The sequence below is a fragment of the Athene noctua genome, chromosome 1 (genome assembly GCF_965140245.1).
Source record: "Athene noctua chromosome 1, bAthNoc1.hap1.1, whole genome shotgun sequence".
Taxonomy (NCBI): Eukaryota; Metazoa; Chordata; class Aves; order Strigiformes; family Strigidae; genus Athene; species Athene noctua.
In genome coordinates, this window is record NC_134037.1 from 192,280,064 (window position 1) to 192,300,482 (window position 20,419).

General features: G+C 37.6%; 1 protein-coding gene across 1 annotated transcript in view; it reads left to right on the forward strand.

The window, feature by feature from the left end:
* ATP10A (ATPase phospholipid transporting 10A (putative)) overlaps positions 1-20,419 on the forward strand; it is a 120,225-nt gene that overhangs the window by 60,270 nt on the left and 39,536 nt on the right. Inside the window, exons 3-7 of the mRNA XM_074908360.1 lie at positions 7,657-7,742; positions 14,615-14,721; positions 14,827-14,958; positions 17,881-18,014; positions 19,568-19,820. Coding sequence (XP_074764461.1) covers positions 7,657-7,742; positions 14,615-14,721; positions 14,827-14,958; positions 17,881-18,014; positions 19,568-19,820 — 712 coding nt within the window. The remainder of the gene's footprint in view (positions 1-7,656; positions 7,743-14,614; positions 14,722-14,826; positions 14,959-17,880; positions 18,015-19,567; positions 19,821-20,419) is intronic.

Genomic DNA, 20,419 nt, shown 5'->3' on the forward strand with positions numbered 1-20,419 from the left:
TAATTTCCTCAGCTGTCTCTCATAGAATTATTGAGGTCTTCCTTCGCCTTGCAAGAAAACATTTCTTTTTCTGCAGTCAGGCTGGGTATTGCATTTTCCCCTCATATTATTTTCTGTGAAGGGGAAAACTTTTACTTAGGTCAGCCAGAGGAAGATCATCTCCCTAACATCTATTTGGCTTGCTCAGCTGTTCCAGTATTTCTGAATACCGAACATCTCTGTTCCATTTAAACAAACAGTACTGAAAAAAATCCAATTATAGTAGTAGTTGCTAGTGTGGAAAACAAAGCTATTAAATTCTGATGTATGTCTGGATCTGTTTAGTTCCTAAATAGCATAGATCAAACTGTTTCTTCCTATTCTTGTGAATTAGTGGCAGAGATAAGTTCTGCCAGAGAGACTAATGCAGTTTAGACATTAAAACATTTCAGTCTTTCAGTATATAAACAATCTGCATGCTTTGGATACATAAAATCAATATGTAATTCCAGTTGCACATTAATAAAAGGTCAGATTAATTTTATATGGTAAATGCAGGGTACCATTATATAAAGCAATAATAGGATGGACCAATGCATTAGGAGGATGTGTTCTTATTGCACTTAAAAGCTTTTAAACTGGAAAGCTATTTTTCTGGCTGATGCAGATTTTTGTCTATTAAATATTTCCTTTGAGTTGTCCCTATGACTCCATTTCTCCCTTTTTGTTTCCTCCAGACATAGACGCCAAAACAAATTTCAGAGCCCTCATCCAGCAATTGTACTGCAGGGAGAAGTCTGGATTAGATCCCCAGCATAACTAGTAAACACAATGTGATAAGCAGGTAACTGTCACTGTCACCCAAGGGCATCCTGGGGTACTCACCCTGTCCTGTTGGAAGGAAGGACTCTAACATCAAACACGGGTTTCTGCAGCACTAAAGTAGGGCAGAAGAATAAAGGAAAACATTTTAATAACTATGCATTATTAATATCACTAGCAGGCCATTAAATCACCCATGCAACATGCATTTAACGAAGGGGAGTATGGTGTTTGAACACTGTGTAATTGTCAAACTAACTCATCTGGCAGAGCGGCATGCTTTGCTTGGGCTATGACAGTGTCGTGAGGTTGCCAGCAGAGTTGGAAAGGCTGGCATTTCACTGTAGAGATTCAGAGTGATCTTAGAGCTGAAGCTCCAAGTCCTGTTGGAGAGAAATAAATTCAGTCTCCTCTTTTTTTGTGACAGATCTCTATAGTTCTTTCATCCATCTACCTGTTGTTTCTCACTCTGTAGAAGCACTGTGGCATTTTCTTCCCCTCGACACTTTGCCTTTTTAAGATACAAGTTTTTCAGAGGGTGATACATCAATAGTCACCTGAGAAATAAAGGACAGTGGGTTTTTTTAAGGAAAATTTTAAAGAAAACACCTTTCCGTTATGTTTTCTTCTCCTGTGTACAATTGTGCTTTCCCCAGAGACACATCACAATTTTTGCAGACCTAAGTTACTGTTTTAAATGGAACTCTTTATCAGGTTTAGTAGGTAGAGCATTGTTAAAGCCTGGTCACAAAATCTTTTACATCTGAAATTTAACTTTAATTTGAAATTCATCTTTGAAGGAATCAATATTTAGCAGGATTTTGCAATCTAAGTCACTTACCTAAGGGGAAATCAGGCTTTCCATTGCTGCATTTAGAGTAAGAATGAATTTCCCTAAGTTTTAAGAAATTGGAAGAAGTAGGATTTATGGATAGGATGTTAAACATTTTCCTAACAAGAAGATTTCTGAAGAAATGAAATATGTTTTGTGGAATCCCTGAGTACATAAAATACCTAACATAAGTATCACTGTGTGTCCTTTTGACAAGTTTCAAACTTTCAGAAATACCTGTAAGTTCCTAAAAAGTCAGCATTTTTTTCAGAGGAAGGCAGTGAACTAAGGCTGTTTTGGCAAAATCAAAATGTGAAGTTAAGTAATTGAGGAAAGTCAGTTTCTTATTACTGAAGTAAATAAATTCTTTTTATTGCCTTTTTTTTTTTTTTTTTTTTCATTTTGATATGACATGATGTGACAGAAGAGTGAAGCAAGTGTTCTTCACTGCTTTGATGTATCTTCTGCTGTTGGGAGATAATGGACATGTGAGCAATCCTACACATGTGCACGCCTCGGCAAGGACATAGAACAAAGAACTCAGCAACCAACTCCAGGAGATGGGTTGGGCAGAGATAGACATTTGAGTGTGGTGCTTATTATCCAATCGTGAGAAGGCTTGAAGCGTGTGGACAAAGCTAACTGTCCAATCATAAGGATTGTACCACGTACCGTTCACGTGCACAAGAGAAACCTATAAAAGGGCTTGCTTGCCTTCAATAAATGGGCATTGCTTGATCATACTGGTTGTGTGCGTGTCCACATCTCCCGCATTGTGCATCATTTCATACATGCAGAAACCTTCAAGACCTATTTTTAAAATTGTATTGGTAAGAAAATTCCTACCACTAGAGTGAAGCAGATAACATTTAGTCACTGAAAGGTTCCGAATGCACGGTATGAACAGCCCCAATGTGGGCATATACCTGAATGTTTCTATTCATTCATGGCTGACAAAACAATGTATTTCTTTATTTCTATATTTCTGAAACTCTCAAAACATATGGGAAGAAATGGCTGAAACCTCTGATTTGCATCTTTTAAGACCTTGTTATGACTTACAGAAAAACAATTGTGTGATGGTCACAGCAACAGGTTCCTGGTGAGTTGCTAGGCCATGCAGCTGTGGACAAGGCATGCCACCAGTTTTACCTTCTCATCCCCTATGTGCAGGCCTGTGGTCATCCAGTTTTTCTGAGTGTTCACCAACCATCCAACCATTCCTTACATTCTCCAGAGCAAAGGCAAACAGACATATTTTGTGGTTTTACTCTTTGAAGTAACTTGCATCCTGTTGCCAGTGTGCAGACAGTACAGATTGGGAGCCCTGTTGTAGAGTGCCATTACTGTGATACCTTGATGGTGATGTGAAATTCAAACCTGACAGAAGGAACAGCACATGTCTGAAAGACAAGCAGAGAACCAAATTGGCACCTATATGGATGATGCTTATATCCATGCTTACTGTTGAAAAAAAGCAGGGACAATACCTAACATTTGGTAAAGAATGAAAGTACTAATCTTTCAGAGCCTGCAAGCACTAAGGTAGTATGAATAGCATGGGCAGAGAGGTTTACACTAGTCCTTTTTGCTCAGGATAAAAGGAAACAAGGGTTTCATTTCCTTTTCAGCTTCATGGAAACCAAATCTACGTTTCTTCACTACTAAATACCATCTCTCATGCTCTTGCTCTTTCATCATTTCAAAGAGAATTCGAGATTGATTGGCCTGGAGGGAAAGAAGCACAGATGGGAATATGGTTGTGTGCAGCCATAGAGTGAGTGTTAATGCAGGAGTAAAAACTTCTGAGTTCTGGTTGCTGTTTCTTTTTTTCTGTTAAAATAATACAATGCACTTGACTTTGCTTAGACTTTTAACATATGTGGTTCTCATATTGACTTTTTTCAAGTCGGCACTCACTGAAATGAGTATAGTAATTTCTGGCCCTTCTTTAGATTTCTTGTTTCTCCAAGTGACCTTCAAGAATCCTTTCAAGCACAGTTTTTCTGTACCGTTTTAACAACGATAGTCTGTGCTCAAAATTAAGCACTACCTAGTAGTTAAATGTAAACAGGATATTTTCCTTACTGTACTTTGCAGGGACTTATCCTTAGAATTAGTCATGGCAAGTAAAATGTAAATTGTAGCAAAAAGGTAAGAGGTTACTTAACAGAAATATATGACTGACATGAACAGAATTTAGCCCTGGCCTTTGCCATCCAACAGTTTTGTGAAATACTCTGGGGAATTTATTTGCAATTGGTGAATCTCTCCCAGGTTTGTATCAACCAGAAAGTCAGTTGTTCATATCAGTGGTGCACGAGACACAAGTCTGGGACACATGGAGAGGTACCATGTAATAAATATGATACAAGATACATACCTTCAGAAAAGAAAAAAAATGCTTCCAGCGGCTTTTTGTGAATGACCTGTCCTTGTTGATGTGTAGTGGGAGACCATGAGAACACCAAAAAAGTTAAGTTTTCAGGGAAATTTGTCACTGGAAAACTTCGATTCAGATACCAATCTGTCTAGGCATGGAGCTTTTCATCCCTATTGAGTCTGGGACAGCTTTAATGCCCACCATTCTGCAAGTGGGATGTAAGACACTGGAAATCAGGCCCATGAGATAACTGCTGCACAAAGGTCTGGGGAAGTGGTATTTTTGACCATATTTTGATCTTGTTTGCTGTGTCTTAACAGTGATGCGGAAAACCTCTGTAAGAGAAAAACTAAAGGTAGTGGTGGAGAATTTAATTTTTGCATGCAGAAAACAGCAGAAGTCATGATTTGTGCACTGTAAAAACAACACTTTTGGCTTTAACCTCTCTAGCTGCAGCTTCTCTTAGCTGTTAATACATGAGAACATCATCAGAGTTTATGTTTCATTTGCTGCTGAAGTGTGGGGATCAGCATAAAAAGGAACAAAACTTTGATCATTGTGAAATTTTTTGTTAACTTTGTGCTTTTTTATGACCACTGAAAGCAGTCACATGCACACAGTGTTTAATGTATTTGTTCATTCATTTACCAAAAGGCATTTTCACATCAAAACAGTGTCATCACTTGTAATATACAGTGTGTAGCTACCCTTCCATTTCACAAGGAAGAATTGGAACTATTTGATTTATTAATAAACCAAAGAGCTTTTGCCATAAATCAGAATCCAGCAGCTTTGTTTCCTTACGTAAACTGCTATTCTAATTGGATTTTCTCTCCTCCCAGATATTATCTGGTCAAAGACCATAATCACATATTTCAAGTTAATTGTAACACAACACATATACACAGATGGTTAGATTTAATGATAAAGGACTTTTAGTTCCAAAGCTGAGTCATAAATGAAAAGAATCCATGAACAAAGGAGGGAGAAAGGCTATATTGCATGGTAGCGATGCGACTGTTGGGTAGGTTTAATTCTCTCTGATCTTGACAAGATCTCTGTTTTTTTGTGAAGACATAGCTGTGGATTTTAAGTAGATTTTTTCTTATTATTTGTAAAGTGACTGGCTATGCTGGCAGGCTTTCTTAGCAGAAAGGGAATTCTGCAAAGGAAACTGCAAAATTCCAATTGCTCTGGAAGTTAATGTGTGTATGCTGCACTGAAACCATGCTCTCTCTGCTGAGTTCAGCAGCCATAGAATACCTGCATTTGATTACATTGGGTTTTATTACTAGGTGTCTCTAGGATTCCCTCAGGGGCATTCATCAAAGATGTTAAGATTTCTTTCTTTTCTTTTTTTAAGACCACTGAATGAAAATATTTGCTAAATTAACTGTATTATATATAGTACGTTATAATAAAAAGACAATAAATGTTTCCCTTTACAGTCTTTTCCCTCCGATTTATGAATGCAATTTAAGCTACAGTGGTGACTCTTTTTTAACACAGTCCTTAGGCAGACAGACGGCATATTATTGAAGCACTTTGAGCAGCATTTGTAGATTATTTTTCCTGTACTTTTTTGGTTTTTTTCTGCCAAGGAACATACTGGGGCAAGGAAGGAAAAGATCATGTTCTGGGGGCAGCAGAGCAGATGTTGCATAGACAACACAGGCCTTCCCAGCACAAGCTTTGGTGTGACTTGGGGAAACTTCACCTTCTCCAACAACCTCAAGTAAAGCCAGCTGCCAGTAGTACTGGCTGGTGGTATAGTTTCTCTGTAATGTGAACCTTTGCTGAAGGCAAGGACACAGGTAGAGTGTTGTACAGTTTAGGAGCTGTAGTAACAGATTGCAGATGTCAAGACCTGAAAGCTTAACGATATCTTTTATAGCCAGTGATTGCTTCCTTGTGATTGCCTGTCTGAAGTGAGCAGCTGAGGAACGGGAGTCAAAGGATATGAACGTGTGGCTTTATAATAGCTGCCCATTCTACTGCCTAATGATGTCTTAGAGGCCTCTGTGGAACTAGGTACTTCCAAGCATTCCCAGCTTCGAACTTCAGTCACCTAGAGAAATTTAGGGCTGACCGTGAGAAATATCTAATAAGCTTAAATACCAACAGTACTGGTGCTGAGAAGATCATCTGGACTTCTTTCTAAGGCTCAGGTACTTGACTGCCAACTTTGACGTAATTTAGGGAGTATGATTTTCAGCATAGCAATCTTCTTTGCCCAGAGATGTCCTTTCTTTTACTCCTTTTCGTCCCCCTTGTTTACAAGCTGAATTCTGCATATAAAAGCGATTATTTCCTCCAGTGGGCTGTAGCTGCCTCTAAGTGACAGCCCATCTTCACAGTTTTCTTTATCATCTCTTGTTTCTTGAAAATACAGGAAAAGTTTCCAAAAATGTCAGGTGTGGGTGGTTTGAATTGCCTCCTATATGTTGTAAGTCTGTCGTTCTTCCTGGTGTAAGTGGTAGAAAAATGAAGGAGGGCGTTGATGGTGATGCTGACATATTCTCTAGTTTCTTTTATCTCTTATTTAAAATCTAGTTTCTTTCACGTCTTCTGAGTAGAGTCAATATAAAACAAACCAGACGTACCTGTGTGTTGCAGAGAAATGGACAGTAAGATTGTGTCTGTCCTTTGGTTACCGATGCTGTCAGCTATTCCCGTAGTGTGTTCTGAAAAGTAGTGGTTGGGGTCTACAGCTGCTCAGAAGAACCATTATAAAACAACATTTGCAGTTTTATCACAGTTGAAAACTTAATAATATGATAATTCACAATTGGTTCTTTCATTCAAATGGTGTGCAAAGCAGTTTTCCAAAGGTAGTCCTCATCAGTGGAGACAAACAGCCTTCTCAGCAGCACCAGGACCAAGTATCTCTGATTTTACCACATAGTTTGTTTGGTCTGGCAAAGAAGGGAGAACCTGGATTTTTATTTAACAGAATCAAGTAATTATACTATGATAGGGTGTTTTTCCTCAGACACAACAAGTTACTAACTACAGGTATACATATATAGTCAGCAAAAATACCAGCTTCAGACTAATAAACTAGAGAATCAAGAAGGTTTTTAAGTGTTAATTAGGAAAAAGTTACTCTGCTATATGTGTGCAATTTGCTGTAGTAGATTAATTTATCTTTGTTAGCATAAAGCAATTAAGAAGTCTCACTAGTATTTCAAAAGCTCATATTAGCTTTTTCATAATTGGCAGTATATTGACTTATGTTGTCCTGGATTTTCAGTAGATTGACTGAACATGAAGCATAGTGATACTACTGAATATATTGAGCCTTCCCAGACAAATTTCATTTTTCCACTCCAGACCAAATTCATTTGACTTCTGGGCTTGGCATGTTTTATCTAATGCTTTTAGAATCTCACATTCTTCCACTTGCAGAATAAAAAAATCATCCTTATAAGGGAGATTTTGGAAGGCATCTAAGGAATTTTGATGCCCAGGTTCCTTTGATTTTCAGTGCCAGTGGTCAGTGTCATTCATTTGATCGTTTTAAAAAAAAAGAAGAAAAAAAAAACTGGACTGTAGTATGTTATGAAAGCTAGAAACAAAAGAATTTTGTCTATAATTTGCAAGTCTTTGCCCTTAGTAATTAACATTTTTATTATTCCAGGACTCAGAATTTGACCCCTTGAAGTTCACCAGTGTCATTGAATGTGAGAAGCCAAACAATGACTTAAGTAGGTTTCGAGGTTACATGTGAGTATTTCATACAATATCCTTCAGTATACACTCCTTTTCTCTAATATGGAATAAAATAAATGCTGGGTTTTTTTGGCCTGTGTTCTGTAAGTTGCATCAATATGACATTTAAATAGGGCTGCATATTTAAGACTTTTTTAGAGGATCCTCACACCAGGGTGTGATGGGAGCCTCACTTTTCCATTCCTTAGGATGGATTTAGTTGTTAGCTTTGATCAGTTTATACTCCAGAAATGAATGCATGAAGCAGTGCAGTTACAGACACTCTTCTCCCTCTCCTTCCTTCCATGGATCAAAAAAGCCCATCTGGAAATGGGAGGAAATAGAAAACCAGTCCAAGAGAGCCAACAAACAAACACAATCTGTTGTGCACTGCTTTTATGAGGATGGGTCTGTTTGATGTTTCTTTCAATATGAGTGTCATTGAGGAAAATCAGAAGGCGGAACTGGTATTTCTCCAGCTATGGCAGTATTCCTATCCTCTCATTCAGACGAAATAAAACAATTCTCTCCCACGATGGGTGTGCTTCTACATTACCACAAAAGAATCACCTGTGGTCACTTGACTTAATTCTAAACAAGCAGAACTGCACTAACAGGGTGCTCATCTCTGGCCAATCAGTCATGCTCAGAAGCAAATGTTTTAGTATGTGCAAAGCACTTTGCTTCTAACATAGCCAGGACTGTAGTGTGTAGGCATGCTGATGGTGATGACTTAGGAGATGCACTCTTGCATGACTTACTTTTATACAGTCTGTCACCACATGGAGAGCGAGAGCCTGGGATATTTAATTTTTGTCTAAATTTTAATGAAGAGAGCTTAACAGACACTAATTCTGTTTAGAATACAATTATTTATTACCCATATTGATTAGGAGTAATAAGCAATATTGAAATGTATAAATGGCACAAGGTAAATTTCTAGAGTTAGGAATTTTTTATAGTGATGCTATTTACCACCTCAGTTACTACTCTCAGATGTCACAGATTGTGTAGGATGTATTGTCAACTGGTGTAAATCAGGACAGTTTTTTTCAAAGTACATGAAGATGTAGTGTGGGAAAACATGTTCCTTTATTTAGCATCACAAAGCCCTACAGTTCTTTTAAAGATGTTAGTATTAGACATTACTGCATGAGGGTGTGTAACTGTCTACATTAATAGAGAGCCTTCTTTCCTGCAGAAATGACATTTCCAGATATGGAAATGGAAAGTTTGGCAGCTTTTCTAGCACACTCCATTTGTGTGAATCTTAGTTCCCAAAATATTGAGCAAAGGTTGAATACTGTAGAAGATATGCATAAATTTGTCTTTTATTATATATTTACTTATGTACTCCATGTGAAAAATGTCTGTAGCATACAAGTTACAGAATCATTTGAATTATGTAACAGAAAACATGGTAGTACCTTGCAGAAGACTGTTCTTCACTACTGATTCTATTTAATCTTTTTTATATTTTAATCTTTCACAAAGGATGTGAATATATTTTGACACAGCAAAAAGCCAAGACATCAGTTTTCAATCTGGCAGAAAGCATCAGGTGATTTTCAGGTGTCATGAGCTATGCTGCAGGAGATTTACAACTAAAGGACCATGGGGTGTTTGAAGTAAAGAGTGGGGACAAACGCCTCACCAAGTAAACTCCTAGTCTCCTAATTTATCATGGGAGTAGTCTTTTTTTCACATCTTTTTAGATTTCCTTCATTAGTGTTATGAAATCATGGGTCTATTTCAAATCATATATTAGCAAGATGAATAGTAATTATCACATCTGAATTGACACATGACATTGCCATGTCAAACTCAGATCTTATCTCTTAAATTCTTGTTTAAAATCTTACCACTAGTCACTGCTTGAAAGCAAGGTTCAGATAGCTCCCAGCTGATAAGAGCTCAACTGAAATGTTACTGAGATATTTAAATAGGAATGCTATGAGATAATAGACTTTCAAGAGATCCATATGTAAAAGCTGTGCTGAGACATTACTGTCAAAGTTTGCTTGAGGTTTTGACTACTTAATAGGTTTCCAGTTTTGATTAAGACTATTTTTTCTGTTTGAAATAGGAAGAGCTCCTTTGATTCTAATGTCTGTGCTGACAAATCCTTTGGGGAATGGAAATATTGGGGGGGGGGGGGGGGGGGGTGTCTCTGTGTGTTGTAAACATGTAAAAATTCTGTTCCCCACAGGTATTCTGAAATGAGATCACTATAGGTTACCACTGTAAGAGTCAGGTCAGGGTAAAAATAATCACAAAAATATTGCAAAATGCATTGAGATGGGCCTGGCCATATGCAAAAGTGTAGCATGCACATGACTACATGTGAATTCTTTGGTTATATTGGTACAATCTGCATTTAACAGCCTCTAGGTGTGCAGATGGACAGGCAGGCTACCAGTTCTACTCAGGTGCTTGCTTTAATACTGTTTTGAAGTTTCTGGACCCTCAGATATCCCAAGCATAGTCTTCTGTGTAAAAAGAATAGAATAAAACCTAACATGCCCCCTGCCTTTATGGGTTTAGCCAGATTATGTACAGTATGCATGGCAAACATTCAAAAATCCCATGCCAGGTTCCAAAACCAACAAAATTGGATTTAAAATCTTGTTTCTAGCTTTTTATATGTATATGGACAAGGGAAAAGGAAAAGTATTAGTTGGCATTCTGGCTTTTCAGGTTTTCTCTGAAAGTAAACATTTTATTATTAGACAAGAGCAAAAAACTTCCATCTGGTCACACCAAAATAAGTATAGCAAAGAATTGTTAGAATATGAATACATGTGTATTTCTATTTCAAAGCTTGTCATAAGGTAACAAAACCAATTAATATAAAATCATGTGACAGGTTTTTTAAGAAAAAAATCTATAAATCTATACAGTGATGTCTCTTTAGTGTGCTATAGTAACACCACCTCTCCTGGAAAAAAAAACACAAAACCTAGACTTAAGTTTCATTAGAACTGAGAGTCAGGAAATTTCTGACTGATGATGTGCACCGAGACTGTGTTTAAGACTGTTGAATATTTTCTTTGGGAGTGTCAAGCCTTGGAAAGTAATGCCAGCTCTACCATTTGCTTTGTAAGATACTTGAGAAACCAGAAAGTGAAAAAAACTTTCTTCTGAATACAGTTTTGATATGTCACCATGTTATTTAATGCTAGTAAACATGTAACAAGGAAATAATAGAGGGCTGAAGTGAACTAACATCGGACTTATTTTTGCACTGCTTTGTTAAACCAGGAAGCTTATTTCTACACAAACACTTTCAGAGTGCTGTAGCAAAGTAGTAGCTAGCTGCATATGGTCTGCCCATTTCTCCTAATTCGTGGTGCAGTGTATTGGAGATGTTTAGATACTGCATATTTGCAGTGTCATCCATGTGAGAAATTGCAGAGAAAGAGCATTGCACCTGCACTTGCCAGTGAATTTCCTCACAGGCTAGCCTTCATGTTCCAGGCGTCTGAGCAGCTTCAGCTGGCCACTGTTTTAAATACTGACAGAGAAAAGTTTCCTTCTTTGCCTCCAAAGTTATACTGGCCTGAATCCAGAAAGGGGAAAAACAGACTGTTCAGCCTCTGTAACAAGCTTAAGGTTTATAACTCTGCAGGGCTAGAAATGGGATCTAAGCCATCTCTCCACTGGTTGTAAAGTTCTAGCCTTGACAGGTTTGTTATCAAAGTGAACAGTTTTATCTAACTATAGTTTTCATTATTTTTTAATACAGACCTGTATCTCTGTGGTTTTTTTTTTTTCCATTTATCATCAGCACCCAATTGACTTATATGTATGTTCTGTTAGTCACTGAGTGCAGACAAGAAGGAAACAGTGAGTTTCCTCCAGCCCCTGCCAGCCATTTTTTCTCCCGTATTTTGATTTCATCCATGTTTTCTAAAGGTCTGGTGAGAAACAGGTGAGTTGATTGTCTTCATTTGGATACGGAAGAGTAATGTAAGGATGAATTATGGTAAGAAGGCTCAGCCTGTGACTGAGGATAATAGACTGGGATCTGCACCAACAAGTTAACTTCAGATGTTGTACCATTGCTTTGGAGCAGTTGTATAAGCTAAGATAGTAAGAACAAATGTATAATTGTACAGAACAAATACGCAAGTAATTGTATATAAATGTTGCCATGTGCAATATAGCTGTCACAATCCACCATCACTGTGAGGTGTAAAAAATTGATGAAGGCCATAAAATCATAAGCCAGAACAATTACTTCTTAAGTAGGTTTATCTTTAAAAAGTCCCATTTGTTAACAGGAATCATAATTATCATTTAGAGTTGTGATGGTTTTAAGCCCTGATGGGACTGGAGACCACATTGCCGTTGTCCCTCCCCCACCCTTGGACACAAGTAGGGCACAAACCCCGGGTTAAAATAAGAAGAAATTTAATACAGCAGTGTAATAAACAATCTGAACAACCTGAACAACAACAATAGCGATAATAACAACAACAAATAACAGCAAACAAGACAAAAGATATACAGAGAAATACCGCAATGGTTACAGCCAGCCCACTGCGTGCTCCCTGCAACCAAAGCCCTAAGACCTTACATCAGCATGGTATGCATAACCCGGCTGGAGATCCCTTCTCCCTGCTGGGAAAACTTAACCCTATCCTATCTGAACCAGGACAAGAGTCTTTATTGGAAATTCAAACTAACATCGTCGTGATTTACGCGAAAAGCTAATATAAAATTCAGCCTTAAAAAGCAGAGGAATGGCAGAACCTTGGTAGTACTGTAATTTCTACAGTACAGAATCATTAAGAAGTTATTTCCCACAGTTTAAGCCCAGCCAATTTTGGGTGATTCTCCAGCTGGCAATCTGTGCTTACACTTATCATCCATCATACTGCAAGAGGGCTGTTGGGCAGCCCCCAGGTTTTCAAGCTCCTTTGGCAAAAGGTGATGCAGTGGGTAAGGGAGGTTTACTGAAGAGGACAGAAGCAAAACCTCTGTTCTTATATCTGAGGCCAGCAAGGAGGATGGGCTGAGCAGGGGAAGTTCTCTCCTGATTAAAAAAAAACCCTTCATTTTTGTATCAGAAACGCAAACTTGATGTTACCTACTCCTTTCCTTCTCCATTGGTTTCTGGTCTCTAGTTAGATATCACTGCTGCACCTACCTCAGCTGTCAGACCCACCACTTTTTTCTCCATCCCTACAGCGAAAAGCTAAACATACCTGTTGAAACACCAATGTTTTTAATTTATGTTTTTGCGGAGGAGGTGGATATAATATATTGAACTAAAAAGGACTGTGGATATGTGTCTGTATATATATATATACACAGACATATATATGAATGTGTATGTATATATTATTTATGGGTATATTCTACTCACTAAGAGCATTGACTAGAGGCTACATAGTACAACCAGCATAACAGCATAATCTGTCAAGTAGTCCCTACTAGACTGGGAAAGAGTACAAAGGATTGACCAACGTGCACATTTTCTTCTTGCATATCGCAGGATATTTGATATAGTCCTTCAGGCCCAAGATCCTAGAAGCATGTGCTAAAGCTAGAATTTTGGTCCTCATTTAGAAAAAGATACTAACAGTCAGAGAAAAGCATGAAGATATAACCTAGGTGTGAAGAAAACAGGAAACAAATAAAAAGAACTCCACCTTTTTATAAAAGGCACAATTTTAAGACCGTTTGCAGATTTTGGGGGACATAGGATTTCAAATGCTCAAATCCAGGTAGCCACAAAATTCGATGTTGCAGCAGCACAATGTTAATTTAGCATAACACATATGGTTTTCCAGGATTTCTGTTGAACTCCCACCTTTTACTGGTTTTTTATTGTAGTCCATTTTTTAGACTTTGAAAGGGTGATTGGTTTGATGCTCTGAAAGTGAAGGCAGAACATTTAAGCACTTCAGACTTTGCTTTAATCTTCTCTGAGGCATTGGAATACTGCAGTTGATTAAATTAAATTTTATTCATTTAGAGGAGGTTTTAAATTATTATTTGCTTTGTCTTTTTTACCTAATAAAACATTCTAATGCTATTTTTAAATTGTTATTATTGTTTAGCATTTCCCTGATGACTCTTAATTCTCATAAGACTGTTTCTTTGTTTCTCTGTCAGCTGAAATTTGAATCAGCCCATACACAGCAGACAATAAGTTGTAGCGGAAACATTACTTTGTTCCATTTTTCTCATGTGTTTTGGTGCTATACAACAGGAATCATAAGGGTGCAGGCCATTTAATCTGTCTTAGAGAGTCAGTGAGACACTTCTGAAAGAAATTTCTTCTCACTGATGAACATAAGGAATTTTTTCTCCTCTCTTTTTCACTGAACTGATGCATATTATCCTTGGCATATCTTCCATAGTATCATTGCTTCTGAAGCACAGTCCTTTCCCAATTTCACCATATTTCTTTCTCGGATTTCTTTGGTAAGAACATGTGAATAGTGGGTTAATCATATGCACTACACAGCTGCTCTTTGGTGGACTGGATTAACCATGACTGCACAGTTAATTTGTACATGCACAGAAAGTCTGATGCGTTTTCAAAGCATTAGATAGGCTGCACACATGCTCTAGATTTGGCCTGCATATTTCTAGTGAGCATTTGTCCGATACATCTGTATATCCAACAGCAACTCGTACTGCTCCAGCTAGGCTGCTACATGTCTAGGATTCTTGGGTAGGTATTCTCAGTTTTCGAAGTCTGCCAGAGAATCTTCCCAGGAGGAAGATCTAAGGAAATATTTCACCATCAGGTTGACAAAACTTCTTAAACTTTGAAGATGTTTCCTGGGCTTGTTATATTACAGAGTAGTATGATTTAACAAGCTTAATGTTTTGACATGCTGTGCTTTGTTCTGTTTTAAAATTTTCTGCAGTGTACATAAAAGTGGAAAAAAGGATGGACTGTTCAAAGAAAATCTTCTGTTACGTGGATGTACCATTAGAAATACAGAAGAGGTTGCAGGAATAGTAATCTATGCAGGTAAAAGCTGTTTTTCTGTCTGATAAGGCATACCACCTTTTTACAGTTTCCTTGAAATAATAACAAATAACTATATGACATCATTTGATGTAATTGCTTCTACAGGGCATGAGACCAAAGCTTTGTTAAATAATAATGGACCCCGTTACAAACGCAGTAAGCTTGAAAGACAGATGAATGCCGATGTCCTTTGGTGTGTTCTCATACTTCTAATCATGTGTCTGTTTTCTGCCATCGGTAAGTGCTCTGTGAAAGTAGAAATTTAAGTATCAGAATCTCTTGGCTTAGCTTTATCAAAAACATATGTTTCTGCCAAAACATGAAATCCAAAAGCTGCCTCTATACTGTCTAATTTTTGTTGTGTTTTCCTCTTTGAAATCAAGATGTCTTGTTACATAAACTCATCTAAACAGCTTCTTAGTATCAATCAAATATACACTGTTAGTACCAGAGTTATGGAGGCTTATGTTCTACTACCCCTGATAGCCTCCAAAAATGTCAAGTCCAAAAGAAGCCACCTTATAGGTAGTCCCCTCAAAATTACAGGTCATAGAGTGTAAAATCCCATTAATCAGTCAACAAAGTAATTTCTGAGTGGAGAATATACATAATTAGCACAGTGCTATTCCCAAGTACTAGTTATTAAATCAAGCGCACAGTGTACACCATTGACACACTGTCCCTAAGGCTGCAGCTTGAACACAGAATAAATAAAAGGCCAAATCTGCATAAAACCAAGCAGAAGATTCTCTAAGACTTCCTGGAGTGTTTAAGGAAATTCTGAGGTTCAGGTTAATACTCTTCAGGCCTTTTTTCTATTTATTTGTGAGAAATAATCGAGTATTACATTTGGCACCCAAAATGATTCTTTATATATTGCATATGAATTCCATATCCTTAATATTTGTGTGTTTTGTAATGTTTGTGTGTGAGTCATATGGCATACACATCACAATGTTTCCTAACAACCATGGTGTAGTTTAATAACAATCTTATGCCATTTTAATACATCTGTGTGTGCCTTTTTCCAGGTATTGTTAAATGCTGCTTAAAGATTAGTATTTCCAGCTGTGAATCAGACATCATATTTGTTTCCACTGAGTTCATGACACTCTTCTGTAATGTCTCAGTGTTGGGGAGCCCCATCCTCAGGGCTGAAGTGCAGTGATAGACTTGATTGCAGGGAGTCACAGCCTGCAGCTGTCCCCTCTGCCACTGCATTTCAGGTGTTTCCCCCAGAGCAGAGCAGTGGGGTGTGCTCTGCTGTGGCTTCTGTTCAGCCGAAACTCATGAGATGTATAAAGCTGAATGGGAGTTTGTGGCACACCATAGGTGACACACATGCTTTCCCTTCTGTCACTTCTGCTACAAGGCTAGAAACCAGCAGCAGAGGGACAGAGCAAACTGCTGGAGGTCATAACAACCAAAAACAGCTGGAAAGAAATTTGCTTGAGCCCTTGGAAAACAGAAGTGCCTGGCTCTTCAAGATGTGCAAAGCTGTGTTCTATAAGAATCAGGCAAATATTGTACCTTCTGTCAAGGAGGTATGAGTGGTGGTACAACACTTAACTAATTCTTTGGAAAATCTGAGTCAGGGTATTTCTAAAGTCTTGATGTAGATAATTTTCAGTGTGGGGCTTCCAGTTCTTGCTGTCAAGAATAACAATGTAGACATCAATAAAGACATCAGTATGGTGATACGCTCATATTGATAGTATGGGGACAAAATAATTTGCTCACTTGGCTTAAGTACTCTTTTTCTTTTTCAAGAGTTCATTGCTGGGTTTATGTACTAAGATGTAAAGGATCTTGTCAGATGTGGCTTACAAAACATTAAAGTAGACCTTTGTCTTTTTTTTTTTTTTTTTCCTGACATATAGTGAAGATAGTTTGAATGCTTCTTATTGTGGGGGAATTCTTCCTTGTATTTAATCTTAAAAACATGAGTCATGTGTTCAGTTCTGGGGCCCCCAGCATAAGAAAGACATGGACCTGCTCAAGCAGGTCCAGAGGAGGGCCACAAAGATGATCAGGTGGCTGGAGCACTTCCCCTATGAGGACAGACTGAGAGAGTTGGAGTTGTTCAGCCTGGAGAAGAGAGGCTTTGGGAAGACCTTATAGCAGCCTTCCAGTACTTAAAGGGGGCCAACAGGAAAGATGGGGAGGGACTCTTTATCAGGTAGTGTAGGGATAGGACAAGGGGTAATGGTTTTAAACTGAAGGAGGGTAGATTTAGATTAGATATAAGGAAGAAACTCTTTACTGTGAGGGGTCAGGCACTGGCACAGGTTGCCCAAAAAAGTTGTGGCTGCCCCCTCCCTGGCAGTGTTCAAGGCCAGGTTGGACGGGGCTTTGAGCAACCTGATCTAGTGGAAGATGCCCCTGCCCATGGTATGGGGGGTTGGAACTAGATGATCTTTAAGGTCCCTTCCAACCCAAACCATTCTATGATACCATTTTAGGTCTTTTAGGACTGCAAATCCTAGCACTATACTTAGAAAGGCAACTTTCTGTCTCTTTAACAAGAAAGTCATTTTCCCAAAATAATAATAACCTCATCTTTATTTAGTTATCAGCACAATCAATTAAAAAAACATTTTGAGCAAGGCTTAGAATTTCTTCTGTTCTTAGTTCCTCAGCTTCTATGCTGTTGACTCTGCTGATACTGTTATTTCATTAATTCTGTAGATGTAGTGGGTAAGATTCACACAGACAGATTAAAGTCTCTTCAACTTTATCCAGCTGAAACTAGTTTAGTGATAGTTGGCTAGTGATACACCTAGTACAGTCAGTTGAGTTCTTTCATTTTATCACATCAAGTATCACTGAAATCATTCACTTTCTGAAGAAGTCTAGTTTCTCTGCTGATTACAGAAAGATCCTAAACTACTAATTTAGACTAGTCAGCTCACTTCAGTTGGATAAAGTTATGTGAAATGACACTTGCATGCTGTCATTAAGGACAGACAAACCCCTTCTCAAACCCCAAATCCCAGGGCACAAAACCCCATTATTTTGGAGCCTTTTTCAGAAGTCATGCAGAATAGTTGAGAAGAAATACCACTTTCCTCTGTAACTCAACTCTAAGAACAAATTTATACCATACGCATTTTTTCTTGGAGTTAATTTGCATTTTTCTCTCTTTCAACTTTTCTGCAGGACATGGCCTATGGGTATGGCAATATGGTGAGAAGAAGAAACCAATTTTTGATGTTCCAGGGCCTGATGGCAAATATTTGTCTCCTGTTTTAGCTTCAGTATATTTATTTCTGACAGTGATCATAGTTTTCCAGGTAATCAAATTGTACATGCTGTCACCTCTGTTCATAGTTTCCTGTAATAAACCCATAAATGTGCAGTACCCCTTCTATCACTAAGTCATGTCAGAAGCTAATCAAGCACTGAAGTACATTTAGTCACTTCAAAATTAAATTTTAACTGTAGGGAATTTGATAATATGTAACCAGAAAGTTAAGTTAAATAAAAGAAGTGGTTTACCCAGTGACAAAAAGATGGTAACGTCTCTGAAAAATAAACAAACTGATGCACAGTGAGCTGTCAGATCTCTTGGCATTGGAGAAGATAATTGTCTGAGAACCTTCCCCAAAAGAATCAAGTATTTTATTTTATGTTAAACAAGTAGGAAGAGATAGGATGCAATGTGCCCTGCTGGGAGAAAACAAGCTTTATGCTTTCTATCCACTGACTGTGGACCAACACCTCAAAGACTGTGGGTGTGTCTCTGTGTAGTGTTCTAGTATAAATATAAGTTGTATACATTTTTAACTGCTTTCCAAAGATACTGCTCTTAACAACTCCATATCTATAAAAAACTTTTGTTAAAAGTTTTTGGTTTTGAAGAGAAATTTATTGAATGATGAAGGTAGTGGTAAATTAAGAGAAGTAACAGACTCATGTCACTGGGACTTGTGGAGGTATGCTGAGTGGGTCACTAGAGGAGGTTGCATTGCTGGAGGCAGCAACACCTTTGTAAAAATGACTGAAAAAGTATGTTAAATTACTTTTTACTCTAAAGTATTGGGTTGTGATATTGGTTAAAAAAATTCACCAATCTTTAACTGTAGTTTTTGTTTAAATAACCACATTTTCCACTTATATACATGCTGTAATTTATCCCTCATATCTAACTCAGCAAGCTAAATTATGTATACAGTCTATACAATCAGGGACTTCTGCCCTGAAAAACATCTGCAGAGAAAAATACAGGTACAAATTAGGTATTTTGTGGAGTTTTGACAATCCTCAGAAAACAGTTGAAAATCTTTTCTGGAGAAACTTCTCACATCTCTTCCTTCAGCAATTCTAAAATTGTTCTTCATTCAAATAATCTCCAGTGCAAAAGCCAAGGCCAAAAAGATTGTTCCTGTGGAAGGGTTAACACTTCTCACTTTGTTTCTCACATTCCTGCAAAGTGAATGTGTAAACAGTCTATTATTTATGCAGAATAAATTTAAACCATTCTTTCACATTTACAGGACTCTGACTGTACCGTCTGGTTTGGGTTGTTTTGTTTTGTTTTTTCTTTTCCTTTCCCAGCTAGTTTCATGTTCACCTTATTAGCCTAAAAAAGATTTGCTTCTGTACAAGTTTTGATAATCACCCTTTTAGCCATAATAATGCATTTCAATATGCAGTTCACCATAGGTTTTCGTCATCTAACAGAGTAAATAAACTCTTTTCAAATGTGGTAATAGTTTTACAGTAGATGCTTAAAGTACATAGCTTCTTTATGTTCTAGTCTAGTACCAAGTTATCTGGATTTTACTAATACATTGTATCCTTGCATCTATTTTCTTCTAATTCTCTTTCTTTTTGTGTATTCTAGGTTATGATTCCAATTTCTTTGTATGTATCCATTGAAATAGTTAAAATCTGCCAAGTGTACTTTATTCATCAAGATAAAGATTTATATGATGAAGAAACAGACTCTCAGCTGCAATGCCGAGCCTTAAATATCACAGAAGATTTAGGCCAGGTGCAGTTTATCTTTTCAGACAAGACTGGGACACTTACTGAAAACAAGATGGTTTTCCGAAGATGCACTGTTTCTGGAATAGAGTATTCCCATGATGACAATGGTGAGCTCATGATCTTGCGTTCTATCTAACAGTTGTACTTTGAGCAGTCTGAAGTAGATTCAAGAATTACTGTAATCTTAAATCAAAAAGAAAAAACAAAAGAAATTGCATGTATGCACTCAGCAAACTCCGAAATAGCTGTTTTCAGACTAGTAGGATTTGATGGGTTTGTTCAGATAGTAATGACAGTCTTATCAAAGTGTTCTGTAACATCTACAGTATGTTGTCAAGACAATTAAAGCTTAAAGTACCGGCTTTAGCTTCTGATACAGTAAAGCACTTGAGCACATGGCTGATTTAAGCAAATTGAATAGTTCTGTTGGTATCACAATTGTTTGGTGTTTGAAGTATGTTACGTAAAATACCAGTTTTAAGCATACAGACAGGTTATTGTCTGATTGAATACCTGCAATGAGATTACCCTTTTGTGCTGAGAAATAAATGTAAACAAAGCTGCTGGTTTTCATATTAACAAGAAACGTAATCTGATCTAATAGCATATTTTATGTTACCTTTGTCAGATTCTTTTCAGTGCTCCTGTCTGACAGGTGTCTGTGTTAAGGTATCTTCACTGCTGTATGAACACTGCAGTTGAGAGA